Source organism: Carya illinoinensis, chromosome 9 (assembly GCF_018687715.1).
Source record: "Carya illinoinensis cultivar Pawnee chromosome 9, C.illinoinensisPawnee_v1, whole genome shotgun sequence".
Taxonomy (NCBI): Eukaryota; Viridiplantae; Streptophyta; class Magnoliopsida; order Fagales; family Juglandaceae; genus Carya; species Carya illinoinensis.
This window is the reverse complement of record NC_056760.1, coordinates 25,421,182-25,448,977: the sequence shown is the minus strand read 5'-3', so window position 1 is coordinate 25,448,977 and position 27,796 is coordinate 25,421,182. Positions and strand designations below refer to the sequence as shown.

Genomic DNA, 27,796 nt, shown 5'->3' with positions numbered 1-27,796 from the left:
CCTTTCAAAATTGCCTTGATATCCTCGACTATGTGACCACTAGAAGATAGGTCCTTATCCTCACTATTAACAGCTTTCACCACCACTTGAGCATCCCCTTCAAGTATAACTCCATTAAAACCTAGATCATTGTACAATTCAATAGCATGCCACAGTGCCACAGTTTTTGCCAGTGCAGAGTCAAGAACTGGTGGTTTTTTATAGCAAGCACAGGCCAAAACTTCACCATTTTCATTTCTCAAAACAATACCAAGCCTCAAATTTTGTTTACTGAGAGAAGCATCCCAATTTGCCTTGGTGGAGATTCGGATGACTTGAGTGTACGTATTCAACTGTTCTATAGCTATGATTTTAACGACACCATTCGTTCCTGCGGCTTTTGCCTATGAACTAAGGAAAATGGTAAGCGTGGTTAGATTCTGATATATATATTATTTAGTGATTAAAGAAGTATTTTTTAATGATGTCATAAATTTCTTTTTAAAAAGATATTTAAGATAATTAAAAAAATACATAAAAAAAGAAATACACTTATCTGGAGAAATTTCTGATAGCTGTAGTGCCACCCATGAAGTAATATATACCATGTAGTAGTACTTCATGGTCATTCTCAATTACTCGGCAAATGAATCTTTACTCCTGAGAGGCCGTTTGAACTTTAAACTGGAGTTGCACATATGGTCAAGACTCGATCAAACTGGTTAAACATGCTGATGAATATATCTATAGTGATAATATAAGCGGCAATCCGCTTGCTACAATGTTAAGAACAGTAAATTTTTTTTTCCATTTTATCCTTTACTTTATTTGGAAATTACCGCAGTTTACATTTTATTTTTATTCCACCGACAGTTATTTTTGTCTTTCTGCCTCCCACCAACAGATTAGTTTGCTTTATTGTCTTTCCGATTTTGCCTTTATTTTTGTTGTTCAATTCATTGTCTTCAGTATCGTTTTACTTTGCCCACTTTATGTTATTGTCTTTTTACCATTAATACTTATCTCTTAATCTGACAATTTGAATCCAACTGTAATTTAAATATCATAATTTTTTTCATTTCCGTCTTGTGGCTCTCTACTGCGTTCTGCTCTCTCACTCAGCATTGTAGGTACGTTTTATTTGTTTTCCTCAGTATTGTAAAAATTAACTGTATTGTATGAATCTATTTCTTACATTATGTAATTACATGATATGCATGTGTATTACAGCCAAAAAAAATGGAAAGATAAAACTATATTTGCATATTTACTATATTTACATATTTACATCTTTATTTACACAGAGTTAACCCAACAAAAAAATTAAATCCCTCATACAAATTGGATCTTCTGAAATTTAATCTTCAAATTTGTTCGTACGTCCTAAGAACACAAAAAAAACCAGCAGTTAAGAGTGAAAACACAAAACCGAGTTCCAAAATTTTTGAAAAAAAAAACTATCCAGTTGAAAAATTTCGTCTAGATGTGAAAAATATCTATCTATACTAATAATTTACATCAATACACGAAAATAATGAACAAATGAAAAAAATTTCACCTTCCAGCGTGGTCGTGGGTTGCCGACTGGCCATTATCAGCCGATGTGAACTGCGATGTTAGGAAGACCCAACAAACAACAGATTCAATGGAAAAACCTAGAAATATCCATCAGGAAAAACAAAAACTTCCTTCAACCAAAAACAACAGATCCAACCAACAAACCGAAAATATCGATCAGATAAAAAAAATTAAAACCCAAACAGAGTACGTTAATACACAATGGTGAAATAATACACAAACGAAAAATATTTCACCTTCCGCCGTGGTAGTCAGCTGCTACGCGCGGCCATAGGCAGCGGATCTAAGCCACCACGCGAGGAAGAACTAACAAATAACAAATCCAACAAAAAAATTCAAAAATATGCATAAAAAAATAACAATAAGTTGTTATTGTGCATGGAGGATCTGCACGTTACATACATCATTTGCAAAACAATAAGTTGCTGTACAGATTTGAAAATTCCAAACATCAAACAACAAAATAAGAGAACGGAAGAACAAAATAAGGCAAGAGACAAAAACAAGAACAAAAAAACGAGAAGGAAACTCAAACAAAAAAAAATTTGTTCAGATCTTAAAGTAAAAACAAAAGAAAATTTGAAAAATTGTCAAAAACATTCTTCATCGAAACGTATAAAAAATCAATAACAAATAAATGAAATAAACGGTTCAGATCTGAAAGTTTAGAAAAAAAAAATTCCCGTAAAGAACATTCTAGATCTAAATGCACAAAAGATGAACAAAAAAAAAATATAATAAATGCAAGAGATGAGTAGTGCAGATGAAACTGCAGGAGATTAAAAGAAAAAGAAAGTAGAAACAAAGATCAAACAAGAAGATAAAAACTGAGAGAAAAAAAATTCCCGTAAAGAACATTCTAGATCTAAATGCACCTAAAAAAAATCAAATAAATGCAAGAGATGAGTAGTGCGGAAAAAACTGCAAGAGATTAAAAGAAAAATAAAATAAAAACAAAGATCAAACAAGAAGATGAAAACAGAGAGAGAGAGAGAGAGAGAGAGAGAGAGAGAGAGAGAGAGAGAGAGAGAGAGAGGATGGAAGCTCAAATGGGTAGGGGCCGAAATGAGAGGGAGAGGGGACGGCAGCTGAAAGTTGTAGGGGTGAAATGAAAAGGGTTAGAGTTAGAGATGGTTATATATGGGTGTCTAGGATTAGGATCAAATTTACTTTTCTGCCCCTCTTATCATTTGTCTACTACCAGTTTATGGGTTACATTTATTTACTTATATCTATTTATATCTATATTTGTATATTTGTATCTATATCTATATACGGACGAATATATCAATATATATATAAATATTTATATATTTATATATTTATAGTTATATTATATAAATATTTATACATTTATAATCATTTAAACTTTCTATTATATTCATTTACTTTCAACTATCTACACTTTTAATCATAGTCATATTTAATGTAATTTTAAATAATAATTTAAATAGTTATGGAAATAAAAAAAATTATTTATAAAAATATTATCATACCCACAAAACAATTATTTAAATTTTTGTTTAAAATATTCATTAGAGTAATAATTAAAAAAATCAAAAATATTGAATGGTTAAATTTGTAAATATATGAAAAAATAATTAATAAAAAATAATTAATAAAAAATAATACAGAAATATTATTTTAATATAATAGATAAATAATAGAGAATGAGATATTAGAGGTTTTTGAAAAATGAGAAAAATTTGGATAATAAGTTTCTAAAATATCATTTTTTGCTAAATTATGCATAATTTTATGGAAAAATTAATATGAATGCCTTTATAAGATTACTTTTTTGTCATTTTTTCAAACTTGTCTGTTTTGCTTTTTGTTAGATTTTCATTTTTTTTCCCATCATTTACACCACTTATATGTTGCTATAAAATTAATTTTAAATATTATTTTTTTAAATATTTTCTTCTAATCATTTAAACTTTGTATTATATTTATTTACTTCCAATTATCTACACTTTATATCATATTCATATTTATGATTGTTTTAAACAATAATTTTAAAAATAAATTAAATAATTATGGAAATATAAAGAATATAATTATAAAAATATTATCATACCCACAAAAATTTATTTAATTTTTTATTTAAAATATTCACTAAAATAACAATTCAAAAAATAGGAAAAAATATTGAGTTGTTAAATTTGTACATATAAGTTAAAAATAATAAATAAAAAAATTAGAGAAATATTATTTTAATAGAATAGATAAAGAATACAGAATAAAATGTTACAGTTTTTTAAAAAATAAGTAAAATTTGGTAAAAGTTACAAAACTTTTATGAAATCTCGTTTCTAGGTAAATTATAAAGAAATTTATGGGAAACTTAATGTAAATGTTCTTATAAAATTACTTTTTTGTTATTCTGTCAAAAAAATTTTTTTTTGCCTTTTTCTTTTTTCCTTTTTATTAGATAACTTAACTAATTTTTTTGCCTTTTTTTTCCCATAAATGTAAATTTATGGGAAACGTAAAGTAAATGTTCTTATAATCATTTAAACTTTTTATTATATTTATTTACTTCTAATTATCTACTGTTTTTATTATACACATATTTATTATAATTTTAAAAATATTTTAAATATTTATGGAAATATAAAAAATTTATCATATCTATTTTTTTTTAAATATTCAGTAAAGTAACATTTTAAAAAATAAGAAAAAATATTGAGCTCTTAAATTTATAAATAGAGGTAAAAAATTAATAATAAAACAATAATAGAGTAAAATAGATAAAGAATAATGAATGAAATGTTAAAAGTTTTAAAAAAATAAGTAAAATTTTCCAAAAAAAAATTTGGATAATTTCTTCTTTTGATAAATTAAAAATAATTTTATGGGAAATCTAATTTTAATACTTTTATAATATTACTTTTCTGTTATTCTCTCAAATTTGTCTATTTTTTTTTTTATCAGATTCTGGTTTTTTTCTTCATTATTTCGACCACCTATATATTAATATAAGATTGATTTCATATTTACTTTCTTCATTTTGTACATTTTGCTATTAAGTAAAATTGTTTTCCCTTATTCTTTTGACTTTTTAAAAGAATAGTTATAAAACTAAATATGAACTAAATTTATAAAACTAAATTTACTTGTAAAATGGGTGACTAAATTTATTCATGCTTTCCTTTTCAATTGTAGTGCTATTTTTGTCTTTTTTATTTTTTTACTTTTTATTTGTTTTAACACAGATGTAGTCAATTATTAGAATAGTCATTTATATTAATATTCAAAAAATCTTTGAAAGATGAATAAACCTAATCTAAAACTCTTACACATAATAAAACAATGATATTGAGTAATATAAAGAAAAAAAAAATTTAGATGTAGCTAAAAATACAAATATAATTTAATATACATATAAAATTGAATAATAAATAAGAACATAACATTTCATTTATATATATATGTCAATAATCTATAAAAATAGTCAATATGGTCAATTTATATAAAATAGAGTTTTAATATTGGTTCTTTTGGATTAATTTTCAACTTTATGATTGATGTACAAATAAACTCAAAATGAAAGAACAAGAATAGAAAACTACAAGGATGTTTAAATTTATAAAACTAAATTTACTTGTAGAATGGGTAACTAAATCTTTTCATGCGTTTCATTTCTAATTGTAGTGCTATTTTTGTCTTCTTTATGTTCTACTTTTTATTTGTTTCAACACAAATGTAATCAATTATTAGAGTAGTCATTTATTTCAATATTTAAAAAATCTTTGAAACATGAATAAACCCAATCTAAAACTCTTACATATAATAAAACAATGATATTAAGTAATATAAAGAAAAAAAAATTGTAGATGTAGCTAAAAATACAAATATAATTTAATATACATATAAAATTGAATAATAAATAAGAACATAACATTTCATTTTTATATATGCCAATAATCAATAAAAATAGTCAATATGGTCAATTTATATAAATATTAACATTGATTAGCTTAAATATGGTCAATTGTATTGAGTAATATAAAATAGAGTAAAAAATTTACATGTAACTTAAGAAAAATAGATTTTAAAATATATAAAAAACTCATACTAGCAAATGACAAGTTATCATTTTATTTGTGTACACAAAAAAATAAAAAATAAGAACAAAACAAATTAAAATATACATATTTATTAAATATACACATCAACAACCAACAAAATTATTTAGGAAAAAAAAATAAATTGCTGTAAAAAAATAAAATAAAACAAAATTGATTCAAGTTAGGAATAAATTGTTCAAATTTTTAAAGATATGTTATATTTTGTAAAAAAAAAAATTCAAAGAAAGAAAAAATATATAAAAACATAACAATAAAAATAATGACCAAATTTGTTTATATTATTTAAAAATATAATAATAGAAAAAATTATATGCTTTAATTTTTTTAAAAATTAATATTCTTCTTTCAACTAATAACGTCTTCTTCTTTTCTTAATTTTAATTTCTTGTATTTTTTGTTGTTAAAAATAGTGGCTATTTTGTCATAAAAAGGATTAAAATTCATCTAATAATATATTATATCGGCAACAAATATAATATTGGAATTCTCATTTTATATAATATATATAATGTAATATACAAATATATAATATATAAATCTTATCTATATCTATATCTATAGTGATAATATAAGCGTGAATCCGTGATGTACAGTGTTAGGAATAGTAGATCTTTTTTTCACCTTTTTTTTTTTTGTTTTTTCCGTCCAATGTTTTTTTCCCATTTTACCTTTCACTTTATTTGGCAATTACGGCAGTTTACGTTTTAGTTTTACTTTGATGTATCTAAAGTTATTAAATTACTTTGTTTTGGTGATTTCATTTGTATAAATGAATTTTACATTATTTTACATCTTTAAACAAATATATTCTTATTAAAAAAATTCTAATATATTATTTGTTGTCAAAAATAGGAGCCATCTTGTCAACAAGATGATCAAAATTCAGATCACATTATAATCCTTTGGTAAGAAATTTGTAAGTGTTCATTTGTTTTATGAATATTAAATATTTATTTTTTGTTCAATTACATATTTAATCGTACATATTTCTTCAAAATAATAAAAAAAAATCTAATGTACTATTTATTGTAAAAAATAAGGGCTTTCTTGTCAATAAAAAAAATCAAAATTCAAATCACATTACTCTTAAATATTTTTTATTTTACCTTTTGCTAAAATATTGCAAAAATCTATTTATCATATTTTGACTTTTATTTTTTAATAAACAAATGCTATGAAATTTTTAAAAATATAACAAATTTATTACATATTTGTATATCTTTCTTTTATGTAAAATCATTGTATATACAAAAATTAAATATGTATATACCATATTTAGACATTAAAAATTCTATAGTGATTTTAAAAATAATACCATATTTTGACATTGATTTCTATATAAATTTGAATTTATCAAGCTATAAAATTTATAGCTATAAATTCAAAAAAAATTTTACGATCAATTCTTTAACTGTAAATATTTGCAAAATAAAACATTATAATTTTATATTATTTCTGATTTAAACTGTTTAGATTTTATTTTTATTAAATTTAACTATTTAAAATAAATGTATGAATTAAAAAAAATTAAATTAAATACAAACTTAATATATAATATAAATTTTTATCACTTCTTTTATATAATTCATTAATTAAAAATTTCGAAAGAAATTCTTAAAAAAACATTTGAATGTTATCAGTTGTATCCCTCATCAAAATTAATTGCAACAAATTAAAACTTTTTCATCTCTTTAAAAATTTTAAATAAAAATATTTGTTTTTGAAAATAGGTATTACATTTTCAAGTAAAAGATCTGAAGTTAACAAATATCATGCTAGCTAAAGAAATTGTAAGTATTTTTTTCCTTATATACTACAAATTCTTTAATTTATTCAATTCATGCTTAAAACTATATCTTTACAAAAACATAAAAAATTTATTTACAAAAATTTATTATTGTGATTGTAACAATAAAATGTTAATTTTTTTGCTTAAAAAGTTTGATTAAATTTCAAATAAAATTTATCGCATTTATTTTAGTGGTTTCATATCTATAAATGAAATTTACATTACTTTAGATTTTTAAAAAAATATATTCTTATTAAATAAATTCTAATGTATTATTTATGTTATTTCTGATTTAAACTGTTTAGATTTTATTTTAAATAAATTTAACCATTTAAAATAAATGTATGAATTAAAAAAAATTAAAATAAATACAAACTTAATATATAATATAAATTTTTATCACTTCTTTTATATAATTCATTAATTAAAAATTCCGAAAGAAATTCTTAAAAAAACATTTGAATGTTATTAACATTTTAAATTTGATATTATAATAACAAATGAGTATTCTTACTATTGCATATCAACTAAACATCAAGTTCTTACAATTTCGTTTATCAATTGTATTATTTTTGTGTTTACAAATAATTATTATGATATCTCTCATCAAAATTAATTGCAACAAATTAAAACATTTTCATCTCTTTAAAAATTTTTAAAAAAATATTTCTTCTTAAAAATAACATACATTGTTCTTTTTTAAAAATAGAGATTACATTTTCAAGTAAAAGATCTGAAGTCAACAAATATCCTGCTAGCTAAAGAAATTGTAAGTATTTTTTTCCCTTATATATTACAAATTATTTCATTTGTTCAATCCATGCTTAAAACTATATCTTTATTTAGCAAGTAATATTTTATTCAATAAAGTATATAATATAAATAAATATATTTATTATACTTTCTTTTCTGTTCCAACCAATAAACTTTTTGAGAAAATTAAATTGCATCATTGTTTAAATATTTTACATTAGATTGTAATTATTGCTTTATGTACTTTTTATTTTATGTCAATTTAAAATTTTGAACTTATTATTTACTTTATTAATATATTGAATGATAAAATTTTATTATTTAATTCCAAAATCTTTACTTCAGGAAATAATTAAATAAAATTCGGCTTCAAAAACAATCAACAAAAAAAATGTCGTCTAAAGATCTTCTACAAAACAAAAAAGATCAATTGCAACAAAGAACAACAAAAAGACATGCTCAGAAATAAGTTTCAAAAAGAAGTATGATTGATTTTCAAGATTCAATGCCATCTGATATTGATCAAATGATTACATCAATCGATAATACATCAGATGATCATCTCTAACCTATTAGCAATATTGAAAACTCTAATATTCAACAATGTCATGGAAAGAGGTCCAGAATTTCTCGCTGTAATTTTAACATTCTTGGAATGACCTCCTCAGAAGAGCGTAACATATGTCCAGATGTTCATATTCTTGGTAAAAATTCAAAAGAATCTACACAATTAAATATTTCATACAGTTCTTTTACTGGCTCAAGTTTTTCTATAAATTTGTCGAGAGGAAAATCAACAAATACACCAATAGAGACAAGTCAACTTTCTGAACAACTTATGGTCCATCAGGTTTAGTAACTTTTATTTTTTCCTATCATATATTTTATTTATTTACTCTCTTTCAATAATTATTTTTTGTCTAAAATAGGCTCTTCCTGTTGATCAATCACAATCAAGTCCTCAAAAAAATTTGCGAACACATACTTTGGGTAAGAACTAAAAATAAAATCAATTATTTAATAACATTATATTTTATTCTTATTTATATTTAAAATATTGATTCAAAAAAAATTATTTAATTATTTCTAATGAAATTTCTTATATTTGTTTTTCCTTTACCCCAACTCAATAGGCACATTACGTCGTCATAATGTTGTACATAGACAAATATTACAAAATATTCCAGTTGAAGCAAATTATTTACCAAATGTGCCACATTGTAAGCATTGCAAAGCGAAAAGATTCTTTCATGAAACAAAACAGTTTCTGCTGTGCTGACGGATCAATCTCTTTGGTTACAAATGATGTTCCAGATCAACTCTATAATTTGTTTGTTTCAAATACTGCTGAATCTACACAATTTCAAACATATGTTCGAACGTACAACAACAAATTTGCTTTCACATCTTTTGGAGTTAAATTTAACAGAAATTTATGTCGAAGAAACAGAGGAATATATACATTTCGAGCTCAAGGTCAAATTTATCACTATCTCTCTGATTTGATTCCTTCAAATGGTCAACCTTCTAATTTGCAGCTATATTTCTATGACATTGAACATGAATTTGAGAATCGCATTGTTGACTCAATCAGAATGGATCCTTCTATTATTGCCCAACTTATGGATCTCCTTCATGTAAATCCATATTCAACATTTTTTCGATCTATTGGTGATTTACCAAATTTGGAATATCAAAAAATCTGTATAAAATCAGATCCTGGTTTAGATCAACGGGTGTTTAATGCCCCAACATCATCAGAAGTTGCAGCTATTTGGGTTGAAAATGATGATTCAGAACATTTAACACCTCGTGATATTTTCGTATTTAACCATATTGGCGGGAGTCATTTAGTTCAATATTATTTTAGATGTTATGATCCGCTTCAATATCCTTTACTGTTTCCTCTCGGAGATATTGGATGGCACCAAGGCATACAAAGAATTAACAAAAGAACTGCATCTGTATCTACCAATAATTGCACAACTCAATTAATTGATCCTCATCAATCAACATCAGCAGAAGAATTACTCAGAAGAGAACAACAAGGTTAAATTTTCTATGCTATCTTTTTTATAAAACTTATTATTAATATATTTGGTATGTATTTTTCTAAATAATTTTTTATTACTTTTGTAGTTTTAAAGAAAAAGAGAAAAGATCCCATTGTTTCTTGCCGTGAATATTACTGTTACAAGTTACAAATTAGAGAAAATCTGAAATCTATTCTTCTAATCTCTGGCCGACTTCTTCAACAATTTGTTGTTGACATGTATGTCAAGATAGAGACTTCAAGGTTAGATTATTTTCGTTGCAATTAACAACATATTCGATCTGAATTATATCAAGGCATTGTTGATAGCATTAATCTTGGAGAAACAAGCGCTTTAAGAATTGGCAAACGTATAATTTTGCCTTCATCTTTTATTGGAGGCCCAAGAGATATGCAAAAAAGATATTTAGAAGCAATGACTTTAGTTCAACGATATGGCAAACCAGATATTTTTTTGACAATGACATGCAATCCAAACTGGAAAGAGATCTCAACTCAATTGTTACCACATGAGGAAACCCAAAATCGACCTGACTTAATTGCTCGAATCTTTAGAGCAAAATTAGAGGATCTGAAGTATCAACTATTCAAACGAGAAATATTTGGAAAAATCTCAGCATATGTTTATGTTATTGAGCACCAAAAAAGAGGACTTCCACATGCCCATTTCCTAATTATATTGCGTCAAGATTGGAAATTATATGCACCAGAATCTTTTGATGAGATCGTATCTGCTGAATTACCCGACAAAGACAACAACTTACATCTCTATACAGCTGTTGTTAAGCATATGATGGATGGCCCGTGTGGAGTTCTAAATCCAACAAATGTATGCATGAAAAATAGCTGTTGCAAAAATAATTACCCAAAACAGTTTGTCTCAAACACTGTTGTTGGAAATGATTGCTTCCCAATATATAAACGCTGCAACAATGGAAGAACAGCCAAAATCAGAGGACATGATTTAGATAATCGTTGGGTTGTTCCATATAACCCTTATTTACTTGCAATGTTTGACTGCCATATTAATGTTGAGATATGTTCTACAATAAAAGCTGTCAAGTATCTCTACAAATACATTTATAAAGGCCATGATCGTGTTGCCTTTAATCTGGTTTCTAAACAAAGCACTCAACAGATTGATGAAATTGAGTGATTTCAATCAGCTCGATGGATTGCTCCACCAGAGGCTATGTGGAGAATATTTGGGTTTATTATCAATAAGGTTCATCCAGCAGTCTATAGCTTACATTTACATCTTGAAAATCAACACCAGGTTACTTTCCGTGCACATGAAAACTTAACAAATGTGATGAACTCTGACTTTTCAGCAAAATCAATGCTAACTGAATTTTTCGCAACAAATCAAGTTGATCAGAATGCCAGAAAATTGTTGTATAAAGAATTTCCTGAATTTTATGTTTGGAGCCAACAATACAAAATGTGGACTATTCGGAAAAAACAAGTTGTGATAGGTCGAATTGTTACAGCAAATCCTTTTGAAGGAGAAAGGTATTATCTGCGGATGTTATTAAATCATATAAGAGGTCCTTTATCATTTGATCATCTCAAAACTATAAATGGTATCTTGGCCACCACATTTCGTGAAGCTGCAACTATGTATGGTTTATTACAGAGAGATGACAGTTTAGAAGAATGCTTATATGAAGCCTCTCTTTACCAAATGCCTTTCAGTTTAAGAAGACTATTTGTAACAATTTTGGTTTACTGTAATCCTACAAATCCAAGAGATCTTTGGGAGCACTTTGAACAAGATATGTCTGCTGATTTTCAATTAGTTGAAAGTTCTTCATCAACTATTAGAACTGAAACTTTACGCTCCATCTTCACAATATTTGAATCAATGGGTAGAAACATCAATTCGTTCCATCTCATCGACCAAAACATTGATTTTGATCAAGATGAGTTTTTGTTTAGAGAAATTGATGATGAATTAGCTGTTCCAATTCTAAAAGAAGATCTTCATGCATCAACACTGCTTAATTGCGAACAACAAAATGCTTATAATTCTATCTTACAAAAAGTTTTGTCAAATGAAGCTGCCATATTCTTTATTGATGGTCCTGGTGGAACAGGAAAAACATTTTTATACAAAGCACTCCTTGCTACAATAAGAACAAAGCAATTAATTGCTCTTGCAACTGCTTCATCTGGTGTAGCTGCATCAATCTTACCTGGAGGTCGAACTGCACATTCACAATTCAAAAGTCCACTAGATACCAACAAAAATCTCACATGTAGTGTCAACAAACAAAGTGGACTTGCAAGATTACTACAAAAAGTAAAGTTGATCATATGGGATGAAGCTCCTATATATGTCAAGAAAAGAATCTATAGAAGCATTGGATAAAATGCTAAATGACATTAAAGATTCAGAATTATCTTTTGGTGGAAAAGTTATTGTGTTTGGTGGAGATTTTCGTCAGATTCTACCTGTGGTTCCAAAAGGAACAAGACAACAACAGATTGATGCCAGCTTAGTTTCTTCCTACCTATGGCCAAAATTGACAAAAATTCGTTTGACTGAAAATATGCGTACAAGATTAGATCCAGAGTTTTCAAGATACATATTGGATTTAGGGAATGGGTTACCACCAATCACAATTAATGAACACGTCAGAATTCCTGCAGTCATGTTAATTCCATATGAAAATGATGCTGCTTCTTTGGATCATTTGGTGGATACTGTTTTTCATAATATTTCTGATTATTCAGCAAATATTTCAAGCATGATGAATCAAGCTATATTGACACCAAAAAACAGTTATGTTGATGAAATAAACACTTTGTTGATTCAGAGATTTCCTGGAGAGTTAAAACAATATTACAGTTTTGATGAAACAATCAACGCATCTGAACAAGCAGTCATGGAAGATTTCTTACACACTTTAACACCGAATGGACTTCATCCACATGAATTATTGTTGAAACAAAACTGTCCAATCATGTTATTGAGAAACATCAATCCTTCAGAAGGACTATGCAATGGAATACGACTAATCTGTTGCAATTTTGATCGTAACGTTATTCATGCAGAAATTGCAGTTGGTCATCACAGTGGCAAAAAGGTTTTTATTCCAAGAATTTCATTTTTACCAAATCCTGATGAAAACAGTGGTTTCCCATTCAAACGAACTCAATTTCCTGTTAAACTAAGCTCTGCAATGAGTATAAACAAGTCACAAGGACAGACATTAGATTTTGTTGGGATATACTTACCACATTCAGTTTTCTCACATGGACAATTATATGTAGTTTTATCAAGAGCTAAGACTATTTCTGCAATTAAGATTTTGATACGACCAATCTCAACTGATAAGCCAGAAAAAAACTGCACAAAAAATATTGTCTACACAGACTTATTAACATTGGCCTCCTCTGATTGATGTTACACAGGTAACAAATTTTATTTTTTTATATTTAATTTTAACTGCTATAAATAAATTAGAAATTTCCTACAATTTTTTTTTATATTTCCAATATTCTATTAATTTATTCTTGTTAACTAATTAATACATATAAGTTTTCTATTAGTTTTTATTTTACAGTTTAATTAATTCCATTTCTTTCCTTATATATATTGACTTCATTTCTTTTTGTCTTATTAGTTTTCAAAATGCGGATCACTTATACATCAATTAAAGATATTATTCTAAAGACAAGGGACTGGAAAATCAAAATGCTCGTAGTTGAAAAATCCCCCAAACGAATTGGGCAACACTCATCAGTAAAATACTAAAATCTAATGTTGGTAGATGAACAGGTACAATATTTTTTTCTTTACTTACAATTTATTCTACAAATATACCTATATATATATACTTTATATAACATATCTTACACATTCTATGTAATTACATTTACTTGTAAAATTTTTTTACTTTTTTTTAAAAACAAATTCCTTACTTATTATAAAAACTAACAACCTATACTTTCTTATATAATATAGGGAAATCATTTGCAAGTAACAATATTTGGAAATGATATTGATTCAAGAGAAGACTCTCTACAGATGTTTCGATCCTATTATATTATAAACGCATATGTCAAGCTACTGGATCCTAAATATCAAACTGAGTCGCATCAATACCAATGGATTATAAATGCAAAAAAAATCATCGAAGAGATACCAGAAAATGAACAACAAGTAGAAATACCAAAGTACAACCTCATTCCCATTAACGAGTTGGATGCTTATAAGGATTCAATTGCAGAAATAGGTAAATTATTATCATTTTTTAATTCTTTTTTTCCTAAACAACTAATAATTTCAATATTTTTAATCAGATCTCTTGGCAGTTGCTCTTCACATCAAACCTCCAAAAGAAATAACATTAACAAATGGACCAGCTACTCTTCAAGAGATCTATGTTATAGATCAAAGGTAAATTTTTTTTCCCCTTTTTAATTTTTTAAAATTATTTTATAAATTCTTTTTAATTTTCTTCTTTCATATCACGTAGCTTCAATCCTATCTCGTTGACTATGTGGGGTTGTTTTGTTCAAGATGAATGCAAAAAAATTTCTGAAATAATCGAAACAAAACCAATTCTACTTGCAACAAAGCCCAAAGTTCGTTCTTACAATGGTAATTCTAATAATTCAAGTTCTTAATTCTTATTTTCAATCTTATATTTTTTAATTAACAATTATTTATATTAATGAAACAGGACTATCTCTTTCATCTCGACCAGCAAGTGCATTTACAATCAATCCTCTTATCCCTGAAGCAAAACCACTGCAAAGATGGTAATTCATATTAATTACACTATGTTTTATTAACACATCTATTAAAAATGTTCCAATTATAATTTATTTTTTTCTTTTTTTAAGGATTACAATCAATGATTCAAGACTTGAAGTCATAATTGCAAAATCGTTAAAATATCCATCTACATCTTTATCGTCAGTTGGTATTTGACAAATAACAAAAAATTGTGATGTTGCTGCATTACTAAAAAGTTTGCAACCAATGGAGGTAAATTATTTTTCTTAACATCATATTTATATTTATATTCCTTCTCATTAAATAAAATATTATTCTTAATATAATATAGAAAGCAAAATTCTGGATCAAGGCAAAGATAAATATCATAAATTTGCGCCAAATCTTCTTCTATATGTCATGCATCAATTGTAACAAAGTAACTGGGCATGACCATAATGAAAGCTTTCTCTGTTATCACTGCAAACATCAAAGTGTTGCTGAACCACGGTACACATTTTTTTAACTTCAATAATTAACAAATCATTTCAAAATTATTCACATATTAATTTTACCAATACTAACAAAAAATAATACTTTTATTATTTACAGTTGTCGAGCATATGTTGAAGTTGATGACGGGATAGGAAAATTAGCAGCTGTTATGTTTGGTGAACTTGCAGAAAAAGCATTGGGTCATTCAACCATTGATTTCATGAATCATACTGGAGATGTAACTTTATTCTTTTTAACAAAATTTTCAAATAAAATTATATATAAATTTTTTTTACATTTATTAATTATCTAATCTCACTAAATATTTACTACACAGGAACATTTACCATTTATACAAAAAATGGCATCAGAAGTTTCAGAAAATCAGTGGATGATTCAACTTGCTGTAGACCCAGAAATATTCAACCAACAGAGACACAAAAACTTCAATGTTATCTCCATCGATCCTGTCCAATATGGACCTGAGCTTGAATGACAACTAGACAAAAAAACAAATCCATAACTCATTTTGTTGTTTATATCTGTATACTGTAATATTTTTGCCGACAAATTTTTGTAACTTAACTAAACAGGTTAACAATACAACGAAGCAAACGTGCATCGCACGTTAGTCCTTAACTAGTATATATATATATATATATTCTCATTTAGATTGGGTGTCTGGGAACAATGTTCCTATTAATTTCGGAAGTGTTCAGGGTCTTGATAAAAAATTTCCTGTAAATGATGATGAATGTACGGAGACTGTAAATATTTTTAAATGCTCTCTTTTAATCTTGTTATGTTTTTATGTTTAGAGAAATTGATCCAAAAATGCAAGTTTTGCCCTTCACCAAATTTGGATCTTATATTTCTTTGTGAATAAGAAAGAAAAGAAATATAAATACCAACAACTCTTTAGATTTTTCTTAGACAAACGTCAACACACTATTGGTGTGACATGTAAAGTGGGATATTTGGCAGACATTCACATGAATATTAGACAACCTTTTTTATTGGGCAAATTCCCTTGACAGAAGCGAGCTTTGCAAGTTAAACATTTGAGTTCTGTAACCCATGTACTGGTATGCCTAGGATTAATAACTTTCTATGCTAAATAGCCAGAACAGTAGACAGTTTCAAGCTCGGAAAAAATCTATTTACAAGCATTTTTTTTATATATTCAAGTCATTACCGATGTGGGTCCACTATGACAGAAAAATGTAAGTAATTTGCACTTTTAAATAGTTATGGCTGGTTGGTGTTGACACAGCAATATTTAAGAAGATGGGCTAGTTTAGGGAGTGAGATGAAATGATAATTTTGTGATTAATAATAAAATAATTTATTACTAGTAGTGAGATCGTTTGAGTGGAATATTTTTTAAGTTTTGAAAAAAGAAAGAGAAAAAGTTGAATAAAAAATATTATAAAATTAAAATATTGTTAGATTATATTTTTATAATATTATTTTTATTTTGACATTTAAAAAAGTTGGATTGTTTTTTATTTTTGTTTAAAAGTTTGGAAAAGTTGTAACGATTAATTTGAAAATTTTGTATTTGGATTGTTAACATCGTATTTCATATGCCTTTGGGCCGGGCCCTCAGTAGTTCAGGTATTCAGTTTTGGGCTTGCAAACACAGAGAAAAGATCAAGAAGTAGTGGCCCTTGTGGTGGCCGGGGAAGCCTTCAATGCCAAAGTAAAAAAATATACTTCAGGAGATTATGCAAGAGAGTTTAGAGAGTCCAAAGTACCTGGGGGCTCTCTTATATACCTGGCTTTGAGGACTTGGTAGCCATGCCCTGTGGGGCAGGATGCCTTCCTAAAATCCCTTCTGCCATGCTCATTTCATGCGGTGTGGCCCTTTGGGATGATACAATTAATGTGGCATGATCCTCTAGAGGGTGCACTTAATACAACGTGATTCTCTATTTCGTCCTAGGGTTTAGTTCTGACAAGATGGCGTGTTTCTCTTTCCTTTTCACTAGGGTAGATTTCTCGCACTTCCTGGGTAGTGGGCTGATCTCTGCTTTGAGGCCCCAAACCCAATTACCTAGGCCAAAAGCCCTTTTAGTCAGGTTGGTAGATGGCTTGGCTAGTTTGGGCCCTTAGGTATTGGGCTCAGCTCTAGGTCTTTTGGGCTTGGGGGAAAAAATTCCCTAATAGTTACCCTGTCAATTTTCATTGGATTAGGCCGATGTGAATTTTTGGTTCTTTCTTTTATTTTTGTTGTCATTGTTGCATTATACCCATTTGGCCAAGGTGAGATGACGCCTTTACCCCTTGACCCTCCCAAGCGTCGAGCTTTTGTGCTTCCTGTCATTGCTTGATTCAACAGACCATATTCCATTTTCCAACTCCTCTGACATAGTCCTCGATGATTGGATCCCGGTACTCGATGGTGGGAGTTCTATCCCCTCTGCAATAATGAACCGTTCCACCTCCCACGCTTTGTTTGTGGAAGTTGGAAGATCAACAGCTGCTCCCCTCCATAAGCCTTGTCTCCTGCTTCCTTCTTACTTCACTTACTTTCCCCTTGCATCTCTGTTCTTCCCTCCATCTCCTTTATCCCTTTTTCTCTGAATGGCTTCAAAAAGGTCCACTGAGCCTATGATTCCTGATGAGCAACACCAACTCGAGGCCAATGTCCTGGAGCTAGGCTACACCAATTGTTACTGGCACTAAGAAGCCTTCTGTGACTTTCTACAGTCGCTGATCTCCAGTTACCGTGTCCCTGACAGGGTGCTCTTCGAGATTCCTGGGCCTCAGGAGGAAGCCGTCGATGTTGGCGGTTTCGTGTTGTGCATTGCTCTCTTTATCAATATGTTTTCTTGCGGGTTGAGGTTACCCTTTCCTTACCCGTCTGCGAAGTTCTACAGCATCTAGTGCTGGCTCCCGTCCAACTCCATTTGAATGCTTGGCGGATACTGATATCTAGTAAAGCTCCTATAGGTAGTATCATGGCTGCAATCATTGTTGTTCAACTTCTAGCAGGGTCGGACATTCGGCCAGTCAAGGAGGGCCTTTGAATGGGAGATGAGTATCCTGCATCTACCCCATTAATCGATGGGGGGTGGTGTTGTGGTCGCTGTTGTTAAACTTGAGGAGGGCAGTCAACACTCCTTGGGCGAGGGTGAAGATCACTCGTATTCCCAGGGGGGTTCATAGCTCGCGACCGAGGCTTTCCCAGTCCCTTCAACCGGTGGGTTAGACAAGGAGATTCTCGGTGACGATAGAAGCACTGGGGTGGACCAGTGATTGCCTTCCACGGGGGGCTCAGCTAAGGTTGTCTCTATGTCCCTTTGCATTGAAGTAGGGAGCACGTAGGTGGAGGCTTTGGAGCAGGTGGCCAGATCTTTGCAGAGCTTTCTCCTCGTGGTTTTCTTCACTATGACTTACTTTTTTCCTGTTTTGCTCGTCTATCTTTTTCTTGTGTTTTAACGCTTTCATCGCCTGTTGTGGTGGGTTGCAATGAGGCGATATGGTTGCTGACTTCATCTTGAGCGGCTAGGAGGCAGTTGAGATGGAGAACCAGGAGCGTCGCTCCATGGTGAAGACAGCTCTCGACTGTGCGAGCAGAGAGAGAGAGAGAGAGAGAGAGAGAGAGTGCCTAGAGGTGGAGTTGGTGATGGCAAAGGGGTAGGCTGTGTCAACTCAAGAGTCGTTGAGCTAGCTTCAGGCAAAGAATGAGGAACTGAGGGGCATTCAGGATGCTGAAGCCCAGCAGTTCAAGTTGATTGAAGGGGAGTACTTGTCCTTATCAGTTGCCTTGGAGGACCAAGAAGACTCGTTGTCGGCTGCTCAAGCTATGGTCTATTGGGAGAAGGCGAGGGCGGATGAGGCGCTGAAGGAGTTGGGGGTGGCCAAACGGAGGATTACTGCCCATAATATAGTTATCGAAGACCTTTAGAGTGACTTGACTCAGGTGTAGGAGGTCATTGCCCGCATGAGCGATCAACTAGGGAAGGCTCCTTACATCCGTGACGAACCTTGGGCATATGGGTATCTTGAAGGCCTTAAGAAGATACGGGATCATTTTTTCTCAAATCCTCAGGCGAGTTTTCAAGCTTTGGTAGTACACCTAAGGGCTGTCAATTTCAAAAAGCTTGATTCTAATTCTATTGCCCTTAATCACGGTGGCGAAATTGGTTGAGCGATGATCCCAAATACCTTTCCTCCTAAAGAAGAGGCTCCTGTGGCCCACCCTTTCGAGGGCGCCAAGGGGCAGACCTTAAGGGAGCCTACTCTAAAGCTATCAAGGTTGACCTTGCCAAGTGCTCGACACATCTAGATGCCCCCAAGGTGGGCTCTGTCGAGTTCGAGGTGGACCCTAACTCCTCCTTTGATTGATTTTGTATCTCTTTTCCCATGTCAGCATGATGTAAATTTATTTGTTTCAATATTCTCTTTGTACATACCACTATGATTAATGCACTAGCATACTTGTTCATATGCTTTTGTAGCTCTTTGTCGTATTGTCCCATGCTTATTGTCCCATGCTCTTCTTGCGCTTTCTTTTTCTTTGACTTTGTAGCCGTTTCCTTATGCTCCTCATGTGCTTTGTTTTTCTTGTTGATTGGTTTGTTAGGACTTCCTTCCCGCTTAGTCCACTATGGTTTGAGACGGCCTTCCCGAAAAAAGGAGAGGGGACTCGCATTTTACACTCTTGCCATTTGTTAGTCCTAGGCTTTTCCACGGGGGCTGTCTGGCAGTTGATGCGATGCACATGGGTTCTTGCACGTTTTGGGCAGTTAGATATTAATGCTTATTTGTTAAGCTTTTCTTGCATTAATGGTGCGAGATGGCATTTACATCATGTGCTGCAAGATTCGTGTAATGCCGGTCGCGAGATTCACTTCGGATTTGATGGGGGCCATGAGATACTCACATTTCCAAAATCTTGGAAAATGAACTGTCGTGAATGCCTATATAAGTCCTCCCTTCTCTGGTGGCAACCATCACATCTCCTCTCTTGCCTTTCAAGCGTTCAAGGCTCTTCTATTTTCCTTACACATGTTCTGCTATGGAGATATCTAGGCCCTATGAGCTTTCTGCCCTGTGTAAGGCTCCCTGGAGGGGGCTCACTTTAGGCTCGTACTGAAGAAGATTACCGGTGACTCTTCGTGGCGCCCTGTGGAAGTCTCGTTGAAGGTTGTGTCGTTCCCTGTCACTTGGAGGTGCATTCCAAAGGCTATGCGGCCGGGGCTTCATTGCCACCTTGTTAGATGGTCTTTCCTATCTTAGGATCTGTCGTGCAGTCCATGTTCCATTATGAGATCACAACATGTTCATCTGAACTGATCGGGCTAGTGCCTCTCTCTCTTAGGCTTGGCTGGTGTCAGGAGTTTCTCCCATGTTGGACCCATTTAGGTTCAGGCGAATCCTCTCCAGCCAAATAGGAAGAATCCTCCGATGCCAAAGTTAGTAATACACTTCAGGAGATTATGCAAGATAATAGATAGGGTTTAGAGAGTCCAGAGTGTAACCCTTTTCTGTTACTTGGGGTTCTCTTATATACCTAGCTTTGAGGACTAGGCATCCATGCCCTGTGGTTGGGTTTTTTTTGGGGGGGGATGTCCTCCCAAAGTCCCTTCCACTATGCTCATTAAACGCGATTTGGTCCTCTTGGGGGATGCATTTAATGTGGTGTTTCTTTTCACTTTTTGCTTGGGCAAATTTCCTACGCATCCTCGATAGTGGACTGATCTCTGCTCCGAGGCCCCAAACCTAATTATCCTGGTTGAAAGCTCCTTTAGTCGGGTTGGCAGATGGCTTGGCCAGTCTAGACCCTTAGGTATCAGGCTTAACCTCTAGGCCTTTTGGGCTTGGGGAAAAAAATCTCCCAATATGAATTATGTTTGAAAAGAAGATGGAATGATATGAGATAAATTGATAAAAATTTTGGGATGAGATAGATTTTTAAATAAGCCCTAGTCAAATATTTTTAGATAGGAAAATGATGGATGCATGAGACTTGGTACAAAAAGTTGCGCACCAAGTTATATAGAACACCTACCATTAAATAAAGGAAAAATCTAGTTGCAAATATAATTGTGTACTAATCTGCATACTAATTTAATGTGATTGGTTAAAAAATAGATTTTATTAAAAATAATATTAATTTAAATTTTAATTATGAAGAAATTAATATTTATACGCAGATTAATGTACAACTTTGCTTATATGTAGCAAAACTCTTATAAAAAATCCAATCATAAGACAGAAGAAGAAAAAAAAGAAGAAGAAAACGAAAAGTGGAAACCTAGTTGTCCTTGTTGTCCACTACTCACAAATTCATCAAAATAATACAAATAAAAATTAATTAAAGGATATGCATCCACGATCGAAGTTCCCAGACATTGATGGAATTAAAAATTAATTAAAGGAGGTCGGCATGATCTACAATCACTACAAGAAATTTGACTTTTTGCAGCGATTTTAATTTTGTTGGAAATAAAATCGCTGCAATTGATTATCAATTCCAGTGTTTTTGGAGTACGTTGCAGACTTTTACAACAACAGTTTTCTTTTTTCAATTTTGCAGCGATTTTTACTTATTGTAACGAAAAACTTCGCTGCAAAATAATTACATGCGATTTTAACTTAAATTGCAGCGGACAAAACTGCTGGAAAAAGAAAAAAGTTTTGTAACGACGGGTGTTTTCGCTGCAATTACATTTTTAAAGAAAGAGCGCCAAAACGCCCTAAAATCACATTTCCCCCCTCCCCGTCGCTTTGCTCTCGTACACTCCCAAATCCTGTGATTTCCCCCCTCCCCGTCGCTTTGCTCTCGTACACTCCCAAATCTCGAACATTTTCTTCCCCAACTTCTTCTCCTCCATTAATTTTCTCTCTACGCTGCTGTCTCTTCCACCGAAATCCATCACTAACAGCGGAGCTACTCCACCGATTTGGCGACCGCGGAATCAAAATCCACTCATCGTCGTGCATGACTCCCATTTCTGCCTGTTCCAGTTCAAAAAGTGCGACTTTCAACATTCCCAAATCTGCCGTTCGACAACAAGCAAACCCTTTTCCTGTATTAGTGGGTTATCCAACTCGCCTCCATCCCATCGTCCCCTCCACTCGGTAAGATACTCTGTTTTGGACAAATAGAATATGTTTACTCTATTTTGGATAGATAGAAAATGTTCTTAATGAAACCTTTAGGTCAAGTAGAAACAGGGGTGGTTTGCTCTTTCAATTTATGCATAAATTGCCTATGTGTTTGTGTATGTATAATGTGAGCTTATGTGTTCGAAGGAGAAAAAGACTCCTTATTCTAGTTGAACCACTTTCAAACTGTGTTTCTTGCTTTCCTATGTGCTTATGTTAGTTTTTCTGGGTACACATCTGAAGAGTTTGTGATCCATACATGTCCATTATAGTGCTGCACCTTGACATGATATAGGAATAATGGAAAGGGATGGTAATGACAACTTAAAAACTCATTTTTCTCAAACACGGGAAGAAAAAAAAAAAAAAACTGAATCTCATTTTTTTTTGTAAAAAAACCCCTATATTCTGCTAATAGCTGTCTTTACTCCTCTCCTGACATGTTTTATGCATCCTCACCTACATCTTTGTTACAGTAATTATTTTTTATTTTTGAAAAGCACCCCTCCACTTCCCATTTTGAGGGCCCCTTAATGGACTCCCTAATCTCCAGTTTCGAATAAGATTTACAACAACAACAACCTCAATCAACTTTAACGCTTTTTGCCAAAGAAAATCTTCATAAAGATACATAATTGAGAAATGCCCAACTGTCCTGAACTCTGTCTCCAAGCACCAAACTGATGTATATCAGAACATGTCCCAATAGATAGATTGGAAAATGTTGAGGTAGATAGAATGATGATTATTACTAAACATTCAGTACCACATGCAATCTAATTAATTTGTATGCGTGTGGCCCTTCCCTCAACAATTATCAATTTATTGTTTCACATTTTACCAAGTAATTAAAGCTAATAATCCTCTAGGATAATTTATAATTAAGCTACTGAAAACACTATATATAAATGCATGTAACCAAATGCAATGAGCTCATATACTTATATATATACATATTCATTCTCAGTTTTAGAGAGTTGCTTATCTAAAATTGAAAAAAATAAAAATACACAGACCCCTCATTGCTTGTGAGCTTTAGCTCTTCATTTAATTGAGGTTCCAACAAATTACTAAAAAGCAGTCAAATGCCATTTGTGGTGAAAATTCCAGATTTTGCTTATTGGTCATTGTTCCCTTGGACTTCTAAGTAATTTCCTATCATTGCTTCATTCTGAACCCACCACTCCATCTTTATATATCTTTCATGTAGAAAACTCAATGGCCTTTATTGGACAGCAAGCATGTTATTAGTCATGTTCATGAATTGATCATAAATGCTTTTGATTTGAGTAGTTTTAAAGTTTTGGCTTAGTGCTAAGTATGGAGAGAAGTTAAATGGGTTGAGGTTGTGCTTTGTTGTTGATTTTCCCTAAGTGAAGAGTAGGTATGGAAAGTGCTTTGTAGCTGATTTTCCCTAGTTGGTTTTAGGTGAAAAGTGTTTGGCAAAATATAACCTGTGGGTTTACAGTAATGTTTTCCAGTAGTGTATGATAGAAAATTTCTCTTTGGAACATTATAACATAACATCAAGAGATGCAAAAGAAAAAGAAAATTAAAAAGAATGCAATATAAGTTGTGCCAATTAATTAAAGAATGTTCCTTTCTCCATCTCATGACTGGTGTTTTATTAAAGGTGATCATCCAGTCCATTTGATAGTGATTGGCATCAAGAACACCTTTGGATTTCTTCTTTTGGACTGTTGAGGTATTCTCTCTCTCTCTCTCTCTCTCTCTCTCTCTCTCTCTGGTTCTAATAATTGTGGGTCCTTTTAAGTTTTGGGTTTTTTTGAAATATTTTACTGTCTTTAGATGGCAGTTTGTTGAATATAAAATCACTTCCAAGTTTTTACAATAATGGGCGAAGTGGATCGTAAATCATTTGGACTTTATGTACTTAATTATGTTTTTCTGGAGATATTTTATAGCTACTAGAATTTAGGAGTTGAATGGTATTGTGATATATTTGGAAGTTGTATGGAGATTACCTTTTATCCACTCAGGTTATCTGGGCCAGTTTTGTGAGTCCAGTTTTGCGTTTATATTGAGTTTAGTGAAAGTAGGCTGAACATGATTAGTTAATGTGTTATATGTTTCTTTTTTCTGTTTAGAAAAAGGTAGGTGCATGTAGATTAATGGCTCCGGGAAGTTGTTTGGATAAGATTTCTATGAGGTGTTGTTTTGCATCTTTTGTGAAAGCTATTTTTTGATCTTTTATTTGTTTTCCCACATAAAACTGGGCATGCAATGCACATATGATTTCTATTTTTATAAATAGAATTTTTTTGGCATCCAAAAGATTTTTAGATTAAATTAAAGAAAATTGTAAAAAAGAATCTAGAAATTTTAGGAAACATGTAGCTCTTCATTTATATTGATTTTGCTTATTCTATGAGTCTAATAACAAAGATGAGGTTGTGTATTTTGCTTCTAATTAGTTGTGCTGATTGTGAAGAATGTTTGTATATGTAAAGTACAAACACTCCTAACTTTAAGGCAAGATTATGGTAGCCTCATCTAAACACCATATCTCTTGACATCAAAAATAGTAGAATTCATTGGTTGAACTCTTAGCCAAGGTCCATAGCATGTGTGTTTTTTAAGAGGATGTGTGTATATTGTGAAGGAAATGTCAACTGTGTGAAAAAAGATAAATACACACACACACACACACACACACCATAAACAAAAAAAGATCAACATGCTAGTGTTACTATGGTAGTATCTCAGTCTGGAACCTGTTTGTCAACTTCCTTATGTTCAAAAGCAAAAGCTTAGTCCCAAGATTTAAGATGTAAAGTACCCACAAAATCTTCAGTAATTGTTGGACGTGATTTGTAGCTTACTTTTGTCCTATTTGCTTGCATTTGATTGTCTATGTATGGATCAGACTTCTACAGGTTTTCTGACCAAAACCACGACACTGCATCAAACTTTGGACCAAGTATTTGGGCAAAAAAGATTGTATATTGGCAGTGTATGTGAATACAGGTTTAAGTTATAAAGAATTTTTTATTTTTTATTTTTTTCATACTAAGAGAACTTAACAAAAAAGTTCAAAGATCATGCATCCTAGTACTCGAGCACGACATGGACATCATATGGAGGTAAAAGAAATAAAAGAAGTTTTGTAATTGAAAACAGCTAACTGTTCCATGCCAAAAGTTTCTACAAAAAAGTTATGCTATAGTTTTAACAATAATTCTTCCTGAGGTTGAATCATTTTTCAATTATGTTTAGGCCTCCATTTTTATGTGTTAAACTAGTAGAGATCAGTATGTATTTTTTTACCTTCTACTCAAGCTAATAACTAAGATAACAACTAAGGATTTCATTAGAATTTTATGGTTTATCAAGAATTATCTCCTCCTGTGTTTATGCTATGTCTACCCATAAATCATGCTCATTTCTAATTTTGCTTAATCTATATATATTTAGATTGGTGGCTGCAAGTCCTATGGATAATTATCTCTACCTTGATCATAAAAGTGTAGTTTGAAAGCAGCGGAGACCTAAATAAATATCTAAGTAAATTGTTTGTAAATTTGCACAGGAGTTTTGGTTTGGATAGTTATTGATAAGCTTCTAGTGTTAACAATACACATGTTTTCCAGAATTTTATGAAAAAGAGGTTTTATTAAAAAGTTGTACTTTACTTGAATGGAGTTCTACTTTGAGATCAGTAAATTAGATTGATGCTGATGTGTTACAACTACTATGGAAAGTAGGTTTCAATGCATTCTTCATCTACAATAAGGCTTTCCCGTCTGTATAACTTCATGCTCTTCACTTTCCAGGTTTTTTGTTCTACTGATTTGTTGGTGTTGTGTCTTTCCAGAAAACTCATATACAGGTATGCCTTTGTTTCTATTTTTAGTCTATCTCTCATAATCTGTTGAAATATATTTAGAGAGTTGCTGATATTGCAACTAGTTGCAGTGATCTTGAAGCTATATTCCACTCACCCTTGCCAAGAGCATAGACCCTATTACTGCCTAGCATCTTTTCTTGAATATGGGAGCAATTACTTTAGTTGAAAGTCATGAAGTGCACTTAGGCTCGACTTGAAGTTTCTGCTTGGCTATGTACTGAACATATTTCTACTTGTTGTATACTGAATGTACTGAACATATTTCTACTTGTTGTATACTGAATGTACTTTGTATATTCCCTTTGTATTATTAAGTAAAGGGAATTAAATCCTAGCTGATCTACTAACTTTGCTTCTAATACAAGTGAAAAAAATTACTGAAACTGTATGTTTCAGTAGTAATATTTTTTATTTATTTTGTAATTAAGTATTTGCAGCGATTTTTATTCTTTGCAAATAGAAAAAATTCGTTGCAAATAATCAGTTGTAGCGATTTTAGTCCTTGAAAAGTATGCAAAATGCAACACAGGAAGCAAGCGTTGCTTTTGCGCATTTGTAGCGCTTTTTGATTTTTCTACAGCGATTTTAGTCCTTGCAAAAACAATCAAAAGCAGCGCTAGAACGGTATGTTGCTTTTGACGTACACAATTGCAGCGCTTATAAATCAATTGTAGCGATTTCAAGTGTTGCAAAAAATGGCAAAAGCAACGAACCAAATGTAACGCTGCTTTTGTTGGAGGCTATTGCAGCGATATTTAGTGATATAGCAAGGATAAATTTCGCTGCAATTGATCAAATGCAGCGTTATGAAAATCACATGGGGTGGCCTTTTGCAGCGTGAAATGAGCGACTTTGCAGCGGTTAAAAAACACTGCAACTGAGGTCTTTTGCAGCGTTTTTTTAATAACGTTACTATTAATCAAAAATATCACTTTTATACTGTCGAATATGCAAGGAGGGTAATAACGCTGCAATTGATTAATTGCAGCGTTTTTTGAATGTATTTGCAAGGATTTTAAGCGCTGCAAAAGAGCTAATTTCTTGTAGTGAATGTAATATATTATCAAGCATCATAAGCCATGTTGAAAATTACCTTTCATAGAAATGAGAAATGTACCCACTTAAATGATGATGGCAAATGATGCTGATGGCTAGTGGACGTGAAGTGTTCAGAACTGGTAGGAATGACGCCAACACAAAAGACTGGCAAAGGTGGGAGTTCTCTGTTGACGATGGGGTGCGTGGCAGAGAAGTGCAGCACAACAGAGATCGAAATGATATGAGTCGCGGAGAAACGACGAACGTAAAAATGGAGTCAGAAATAGATTGCAAAAATCAATGGACA

General features: G+C 31.3%; 2 protein-coding genes and 2 long non-coding RNA genes across 4 annotated transcripts; 3 read left to right on the top strand and 1 right to left on the bottom strand.

The window, feature by feature from the left end:
- Positions 1 to 1,135: 1,135 nt before the first annotated feature.
- Positions 1,136 to 2,646, bottom strand: LOC122277506. Its single transcript, XR_006229022.1, has 2 exons — positions 1,538 to 2,646; positions 1,136 to 1,362 (listed from the first exon to the last, which is right to left on the bottom strand). It is a non-coding gene; the product is annotated as an uncharacterized LOC122277506 (long non-coding RNA).
- An 8,012-nt stretch (positions 2,647 to 10,658) lies between these two features.
- On the top strand, positions 10,659 to 11,399 carry LOC122276962. The gene has a single exon (XM_043086846.1). The coding sequence runs from the start codon at positions 10,659 to 10,661 to the stop codon at positions 11,397 to 11,399; it is 741 nt and encodes a 246-aa protein (XP_042942780.1).
- Positions 11,400 to 11,435: 36 nt separating this feature from the next.
- On the top strand, positions 11,436 to 12,614 carry LOC122276961. Its single transcript, XM_043086845.1, has one exon. It carries the CDS (start codon positions 11,436 to 11,438, stop codon positions 12,612 to 12,614), a length of 1,179 nt encoding a protein of 392 aa, XP_042942779.1.
- An 11,607-nt stretch (positions 12,615 to 24,221) lies between these two features.
- LOC122277718 lies at positions 24,222 to 26,638 on the top strand. The gene is made up of 3 exons (XR_006229099.1): positions 24,222 to 24,288; positions 26,378 to 26,433; positions 26,520 to 26,638. It is a non-coding gene; the product is annotated as an uncharacterized LOC122277718 (long non-coding RNA).
- Positions 26,639 to 27,796: the final 1,158 nt, after the last annotated feature.